Genomic DNA, 9,184 nt, shown 5'->3' on the forward strand with positions numbered 1-9,184 from the left:
TCTCTTCTCCTCTCTTTTCTTACCGTCTCTTTCTTCGCCTCCTTCCGCCGGCCACCGTCACCTCCACCATCGACCGTTCACCGATCTTCTCTCACTTGTTTCTTTTCTATTCTTTTGTTTAGTGTGACGGAGACCCTAAACTAACCGAACCGACCGGCCACCATACCGAGTTTTCATCGGTTTTCAGTGAGGGTTTACTTTTGAAACCGACATATTGATGTACACCCCATAAGTAAAAGTCGACTATGGAATTCAATTTCGACCAATGGTTGATTCCCGCGTCATTAAAATTTCACGAAAATTTATTTTTTGATTTAAAAAATGGAATAAACGTGTTTGGAGAATAAAACAAATACGAACGACCTATGAATATTAAAACTCAGAGTCCATTCAACTCTTTTTCTCTCTTCTTTATCTTTCTTCCAACTTTCCTCCTTCAAACAGAGATGACCGAGATGACCTTGAACTTCATTTCCATCTCCTTCAATTTCTTCCCTTAAAATCTTATCCTCTCTCAAACAAACATCCATCACAGCTCTCCGAAGAGACCCCTCTTTCCCTTTCTCTTTCTCGCAGAGCAAGAACAGTGAAGGTGCGTTGTTTTGTCTTGTACTATTGTGTAATTTCTCTTTTTAGGACAGATCGTGTGGTTTTCTTTCTGGGTCTTTGGAAAAATTTATGGGAAATGAACTGGTTTAGTTTTATGTGTAGATTATGATCGTTTTTGTGAAATTTGTTGTTCCTCTCCTGAGTTTCTCTTTGAACAGGCTGTGAGACTGCTTATTTTTTATGGGGTTTGTTCTTGTAGAGATATTTTAGGTGGGGAATGGGATGATTGGGATGTTGATTTTGGGTTGGAGATAGGGAGGGATATTGCACGCTAAGTGTTTGTGAAAATTCATGGAGATTTTAGATTATGCTTGGTTTGTGAAAGAATTGTATAGGCTCTGTTTGGGAGGGGTTTTAGTAATCTGGTGTGATGGGGAGATTATTTTCTTGATTTGTTTAGTTGGGGGAGAATTTTGATGGAGGGTTGAAGTAACCTGTTGTTGTGTAGAATTTTTCATCTCTCTTTTTGAAGATTCTGTATATCCTTCACCTGTTTCTGGGTCTTGCTTAAATATGTCTTTAGTATTTGGGTGTTTGTTTCACTTTGGAATCTAATTTTGATGTCTTTATTATTTTGTTTTTGCTTTTTCTTGCTACTTTTTGCCTTTATTTTCATTTTGGTTCAAAGTGCGTTTGCTTTCTTTCACTGACTGTTTTCCCAATTTTCTTAGTTTTGGAAGTTCAATGAATAAGGGGGAAAAAGGATCACTGATAACGGGAAAGATCAAGTCATGCTAATTTTATTAGACTGCTAAAAATTAAGCATCGCTTATCATCTCCTATGTTTTGGATTCTGTGGATTTTTTTTTTTGTTCTACAGATCATATAGTTCTCTTAGTTTATTGGAAACCTGAAAAATTATATTTAGAAAGAAAAAGAAAACTACATTTGATATTCTAATAATGCAAAGTTTCTTTCATTTCCTGGTGGTACAGATATCCTTGCCATTTCTTGAAACAGCCGTGTGGAAGTTCATCAGTGCTTGGGTAGTTTGGAAAAGTTTAATGGGTAACTTCAAGCTAGGAGTCGATGTAGTGGGTGCTCATGATCTCATGCCAAAAGATGGACAGGGCTCAGCCAATGCTTTTGTAGAGCTTCACTTCGACCGTCAAAGAGTCCGTACCACAACGAAGGAAAAGGATCTCAATCCTGTTTGGAATGAAAGCTTCTACTTTAACATATCGGATCCACAAAATCTGGCTAACCTTACACTAGAGGCCTTTGTCTTTACCTATAACAAAGCAAGCATCAGCCCGAAGCCCTCCTTTCTTGGAAAAGTTCGTCTTACTGGGACCTCATTTGTCCCGCACTCTGATGCTGCTGTTTTTCACTATCCTCTGGAAAAGCGAGGCATTTTCTCACGAATAAAAGGAGAACTTGGCCTTAAGGTCTATGTAACTGATGATCCGTCTCTAAAGCTTTCAAATTTGCTTCCTGCAGCAGAGTCTCCTGTGGAAAAGGATCCTCTTCCGGTTCCAATCACATCCGAAAACCAATCAACATTACGAAAAGTTCCAAAGCTTGTAGCAAGTTTATTTTCTACCGATAAAACTGAGTCAAGACAGACATTCCATCACCTTCCCAATGCAAAGCAGTCTCAACAGGATACTCCACAAGCTAGTGTACCAGTTGTGACCTATGGAGGATATGGTATGAATTCTAATCCAATGGTTGTAAATACTGTTCAGGCATACCCAGGGTCATCATTTCAATATAATGATTATTCAATAAGAGAGACAAATCCCTACCTTGGCGGTGGGATGGTTGTTGGGGGTCGTCTTGCACTTCAAGACAAACTTACGAACACCTATGACCTTGTAGAAAAGATGCATTATCTTTTTGTTCGAGTTGTGAAAGCCCGTGATCTTCCTACCAAGGATTTGACTGGAGGCTTGGATCCTTATGTTGAAGTGAAACTAGGGAACTTTAGGGGAACTACAAAGCATTATGAGAAAAATTCAAGTCCTGAATGGAATGAGGTATTCGCTTTTACAAGGACGGATTTGCAATCAACTGTCCTGGAAGTTACTCTTAAAGACAAAGATACCATAAAAGATGATTATGTTGGACGTTTGTACTTTGATCTTCATGAAGTTCCTACTCGAGTTCCACCTGATAGTCCATTGGCTCCAGAATGGTACCGCCTCGAAGACAAGAGTAGATCAAAGAAAAAGGGAGAACTAATGCTTGCTGTATGGTATGGCACACAAGCTGACGAGGCTTTTCCATATGCTTGGCATTCTGATGCTATCTCTCCTACTGATGGTACTTCGGTCATCCCAGCATATATTCGCTCGAAAGTTTATCATTCACCTAGATTGTGGTATGTTCGTGTCAATGTTGTTGAAGCTCAAGACTTGGTTGTACAAGAGAAGTCTCGTTTCCCAGATGCCTATGTGAATGTACAAATTGGCAACCAAATTCTAAGGACAAAAGCGGTGAAGACTCAAACAATGAATGCCTTGTGGAATGAAGATTTGATGTTTGTTGCTGCTGAACCCTTTGATGATCATTTGATCCTTTCTGTTGAAGACCATGTTGGTCCCAACAAGGAAGAAACTCTAGGGAGGGCTGTTATTCCACTGAATTCTGTTGAAAAGCGTGCTGATAGTCGACCTATCCGCAGTCGATGGTACAGCCTTATGAAATCTATGTCAGATGCCGTGGAAGCAGGGGAGGGAAATAAAGACAAGGATAAGGATAAGGATAAGGATAAGTTCCATAGTAGACTCCATCTTCGTATTTGTCTCGAGGGTGGATATCATGTGCTCGATGAGTCGACTCACTATAGTAGTGACCTCAGACCCTCATTGAAACAACTTTGGAAACCACCAATAGGTATATTGGAGCTTGGCATCCTGGGTGCTGATAAACTTCACCCAATGAAAAATAGGAATGGAAAGGGTACAACTGATACATTTTGTGTGGCAAAGTATGGTCAGAAATGGGTTCGAACTCGAACAATAATTGACAACTTAAGTCCCAAGTACAATGAGCAGTACCACTGGGAGGTTTTTGATCCTTCTACAGTCTTAACTGTGGGCCTTTTTGACAATGGCCATATTGGTGAATCCAGCAATAATAGGGACACAAAAATTGGAAAGATTCGAATTCGTATTTCAACTCTTGAAACCAATCGCATATATACACATGTATATCCATTGCTTGTCCTTCAACCTTCTGGTGTCAAGAAGATGGGTGAACTGCACCTCGCTCTAAGATTTTTGTGCCCATCGGTTGTGAATTTGATGTCTATGTATTCAAGGCCCCTATTGCCAAAAATGCATTACATAAGGCCGTTATCTGTGTCTCAACAGGAATCACTACGGTATCAAGCAGTCAATATTGTAGCAGCTCGATTTAGCAGAGCAGAGCCTTCTCTTAGGAAGGAGGTTGTTGAGTACATGTCTGATGTCGACTCTCATCTTTGGAGCATGAGACGAAGCAAAGCTAACTTCTTCAGGATTGTATCGGTTTTTTCGGGATTACTTGCAATTGGAAAATGGTTTGGAGAAGTGTGCATGTGGAAGAACCCCGTTACTACAGGGCTGGTTCATCTTCTATTTTTAATGCTAGTTTGTTTCCCTGAGTTGATCATGCCCACAATATTCCTCTACATGTGTGTTATAGGAATTTGGAACTGGCGATATCGTCCTCGGAACCCTCCACATATGGATACACAACTCTCTTATGCAGAGGCAGTGAACCCTGATGAGCTTGATGAAGAATTCGACTCATTTCCAACGACTCGAAGCCCGGACATTGTTCGAATGAGGTATGATCGGATGAGAAGTGTGGCAGGAAGAATCCAAACTGTGGTTGGGGATGTGGCGACGCAAGGAGAACGAATTCAAGCGCTCTTAAACTGGCGAGATCCTCGTGCAACAACGATATACATAATCTTTTGCTTCATTGCAGCTCTTGTGTTGTATGTAACACCTTTCCAGATGTTGTTCCTTCTAACTGGTTTTTACGTAATGAGGCATCCTAGGTTCAGAAATCGAATGCCATCGGTGCCTATGAACTTCTTCCGCAGGCTGCCCGCTAGGACAGATAGTATGTTGTAATTTGAACTACAATGGTGATGGGTTCTCTCAAGCTTGGCTTCTCTATCAAGATGCAAAGATTTTTTAGAAATGGTTGGTCAATGGTCATGGTGAAAGTTGTAGATCCGTTTGTAATCTTCTTCATTTGGCTGGCATATGTTGGTGAAGGAAGTAGAAGTACTGTCAATGTAATGCTACGTTTTGTATGGAGTATTGTTGATAAATACTGTCTTATGAAACCATTTCCTCTGCATTCTCTGTTATGTGGTATCCTGAAACTTTATTTATATATTTATTTGAAAAGAAAAAACTTTATATTTATATACTTTTCGTACTTATATATATAAGAACAGGTTATTAATTAAAAAAGAAGCAAAAGAAAAAAGGAATGGAGACTGGAGAGAATAAATTAAGAAGTTTTCACTTAAAAAAAAAAGTCATTTAATATAATAGGTTTCTTATGAATTTGCCCTGGTTGTGCAATTATTTTTTCTTTCAAAGTGCAAGAGTGGAGGGCTCATTTTCACAAATAATATTGTTTAAATTAAAAGTAACCACGTTCCTAAATTATTTTTGTGGTAAAAAATTATGATCATTCCTATTCAAATCACATTATTAACATATTAAACAAAATTTCAATATAAACAAGATTTGACTCTCTAGGTTCTTCCACTCCACGTACTCTCAAAAAAGGAATTATATGTTAAAGCAAAATAATAATGAAGACCAAAAGCATCCGACGTTTTAAAAATTTTGAAAGCTCATTCACCATATCAAATAGTTTTTGTTTTGTCAGTTAAATTACATGATTATGATGTGGATTAATTTGTTTATACGTTTACCCTTAAGTTTTCAATGATATTCATTTTTTACGTTTGATGTGAATTTTAAGTTTATTAATTTAAAATAATTATGATGTTGATTTTTTTTAATTAATTTTAATTTTAACTAAAAATTAGTAAAAGTAATTTAATTATTGAAAAGTAACACAAATGATCAAAAGAAAATGGAAAACTTACGGTTACAGCCATTAAAACGTGATTTTGCTTTTAAATCACAATTTCAACCCCGTCCATTGTTTTTTGCACTTTCTATTAATTTCATACCAAATTTCTCTCTTCCTCTGAGTTTCTCTAGATATTTTAGGCCACATTTACCCCAGTTAAAAAACAATCCATCAATGGTAATGTAAAAAGTAGATCCCATTTGATTACTTTTGTTGTTGTTTACCTACTTTCCGTAGTCATAATGAGAAGTGGGGCCACCTTGAAACTTGTAATCAAATTGTGTAATTTGATAGAAAAATAAAATGTGTTAAATCTGATTGCGATTGAAAATTACTTGGGACCTGAGGGTGTTCGTGGGTTGAGTTCGGTTGGGTTGAAGGACTTTTTAGATCCAACCTAATTGTTTGGATTATAAATTTCTTCAACCTAAATAGCCCTTATTAAAAAATGAACCCAACCCAACCCAACCATGAAACATTTGGGTTGGGTTGGTTCGGGTTGATCGGGTCATTTATTTAAATTTTTATTCTAGAAAGAAGTAAAATGTTAATACGTAAAAATTTAATTTAGTTATTTTCATATATTGAACTAAGATTAATATCTCAATTTCAATATATATAATAAAAATTTTCATTACAAAGTGCTAAAAAACTATTTTCAGTAGTTTTTGAGAATAAATTATCCGAAAAATAATGAAATTAAATAAACTAAATAAATATATGCATATATAATTGTCTTATATGTAAAGAATATATAAATTTTAAAGTTATAATAAGTTCGGGTTGGTTCGAATTATGTTAGGTAAACCCATGAACCAACCTAACCCATAAATTTTTTTATAGCTTGTAGAAATACAAGTTATTTTACTTTTTTATTTAGAAAAATTAGGAAAATTCAGAGAAAAATGCATTAACTTGAGAAGAAATCCATGCAAATAATCATACTCTAAGATCATGTGTTTACAAAACTAATAATCTACAAAACTTATAAAATTTACCACTTTTGGACGTAGGATTTGGATGAAATAAAGAGAAAATCAGTTAAAGAAACAAGCTGCAGCCTTGAACACATAGAATAAATCAACTCGGCGCCCAACTTTGCAATACATAGCACCACATGATGAGATGAAACACGAAGATAAAAAATCACAAACGTGTGAGCGGTGAAAGTCAAATCAACATAGCAAGTTGGTAGCTGATTTGAGACATTCGTGGCAAACCATGCGAAGCAGTCTGTGTAGGACATGGAATTAAATGCACGGTGTCAGTGAAATCATTAGAGAGAGGCGAAGAACTTCTTTCTGGCGCCTATAAATGGCCCATTGAAGAATTGTTTAAGAACCAGGTTTCCAACCAGAGATTGGCTGAAACTCTGCTCACCCTCCACCATAAAAAATCTGCCATTACTACCACTTCTTCAAGCTTTTCTCTGAAGAATTTTTAGTGACAATTTAGAATTCTCCTCTAAAAAGTAAGAAAAATCTATTGTCACCATAGCAATCACTTGAAAAGCAACCATACTAAGGCCAAAGAGAGCAAGAAATTACAACCGATGACTTGACACATTTCTTTCTTTACATTTTATTTTTTTGTTCATCTATTTCATTGTGTTTTAAGTTAGGGGTGTTTTCAAATGTAATAAAAAAGTCTAAAATATTTACATGAATAGCAAAATTTAAATCCAGTCCAAAATGAATTAAATAAATGGAAGAAAAGACCAGCTCACGATAGTGAAATACCAAAAATATCCCTAGCCCACACAAAACGAAGCGGATAATCCACAACCCGACCGATTAATTACAATTAATAGGATTATCCATCAACTGACCCAATATCCACGCTCACGCCCGCTTCTTCTTCTTCCCACATCTTCTTCCAACGACTTTTTCTTTGTCAAATAGTGCATGATAACCATCTAGCATGATCTATCCTGCCGCTTCTTCTTCTTCTGTCGCTTCTCCTTCTTCCGCTGCTCATATTCTTCTTCCTCTGCTTCATCTTCATCATCTTCTTCCTTTTCTTCCTTTTTCGCTACTGCTCAGTCTTCTTCTTCTATTGCTGCCGAATATTTTGTTGCTTCTCCTTCAATGTTACAATCTATCATCAAATCAACTCTTCAAGGTTATAATCATTCTCTTTTCTTTTCATTTCATCAACTATTCCATTTAATCATAGTTATTAAACCTAATTTTGTTTAAATAGATGGTATGCAAAAAATAAAAAGTGGTCAAAGTTGAATCATCAACAAACAAAGGAAGCAAAGGAAAAGGAAAGAAAATAATGAAAGCTGAATCATCAATAAGTAGAGCAAAAGGAAACAAAATAAAATCTGAAGATAAGAAGAAGGTAAAACCAAAGTAGTCGTGATAAAGAGTGATAGTATTCTATCACTGTCTATCGCAAATAGAAAGTGTCAGAACCACTAAACATTGCGTTGATTATTGATTGTTGTTGGTAGATAGTGTTAATGACTTGCACTCTCTAAATATATATATTTGTTGTTGGTAGATATTTATGTTTTGTTCATTATCTATCTCCATGTATCAATAGAACTTTAACATCAACACATACTTGTCTATTTGAGATAGAAAGAGATAGAATACTAGCTATGTCTATCCGAGATGGATAGTGATAGAGTTCTTGTTTATTTGAGAAAGACAGAGATAAAATACTATCTTTGTCTATTTGAGATAGACACTTATAGACTTCAATAATAAACAGTAATATCAGTATGTATATGGTTTGCACTCTATATTTTTGTTGTAGTTGGTAGATAGTGTTATATTTTGTTCATTGTCTTGTTGTGCATCGATGTTTAATAATAATGTATTTGTTGGTGCAAAGTTGTCTATCTGAGTCTATCTATTGATACATAGTGGTAGACTACTATCACTATCTATCTTAGGAACTTTAACAACTAAAGAAAAACTTTAACATCAATAGATACTTGTTTATCTTAGTGTATCTATTGATAACTTTAAATTGAGATAGACAAAGATAGAGTACTATCAGCGTCTATCCGGGATAAACAGTGATAGTCCTCTATCAATGTCTATTTGAGATAGACAGAGTAGAACTTTATTTCTCTCTATCTGAGATAGACAGTGATAGACTTCAATGATAAACAATAATATACTTGTTATTATTGCTATTGCTTTATTTTTCTTTCTAGTATTTGGAATTTGTTCTAGTATTTGGTACGTGTACTCTATTTTTTTGTTCACTATGCTGACTGGATATAAGTGATATATAAAATTCTATCAGTGTCTATATGAGATAGAATACTATCTCTGTGTATCTGAGATAGATAGTGATAGAGTTCTGTCATTGTCTAACTAAGATAGATAGAGATAGAATACTATCAGTGTCTATCAATAGATAATAGATAATACATAATGATTTTGTTGATAGTTGCTAGTTGTTGGTGTTATTCAAATTTTACTTCCTAACATATTCTTAAACATATTTTCTCAACAGGTGGAACATGAATTAATTATGGAAAATGAGAATAGAAACTGAAAAG

The 9,184-nt window shown here is 35.5% G+C and overlaps 1 protein-coding gene across 1 annotated transcript; it reads left to right on the plus strand.

The window, feature by feature from the left end:
- The first annotated feature begins 345 nt into the window (after window positions 1–345).
- LOC120085269 (FT-interacting protein 7-like) lies at window positions 346–4,976 on the plus strand. The gene is made up of 2 exons (XM_039041177.2): window positions 346–592; window positions 1,545–4,976. The coding sequence occupies exon 2, from the start codon at window positions 1,614–1,616 to the stop codon at window positions 4,674–4,676; it is 3,063 nt and encodes a 1,020-aa protein (XP_038897105.1). The 5' UTR covers window positions 346–592; window positions 1,545–1,613; the 3' UTR covers window positions 4,677–4,976.
- Window positions 4,977–9,184: the final 4,208 nt, after the last annotated feature.

The sequence above is a fragment of the Benincasa hispida genome, unplaced genomic scaffold (genome assembly GCF_027475165.1).
Source record: "Benincasa hispida cultivar pf3 unplaced genomic scaffold, pf3_genome.v1.1 HicScf305, whole genome shotgun sequence".
In the NCBI taxonomy this organism is placed as follows: domain Eukaryota; kingdom Viridiplantae; phylum Streptophyta; class Magnoliopsida; order Cucurbitales; family Cucurbitaceae; genus Benincasa; species Benincasa hispida.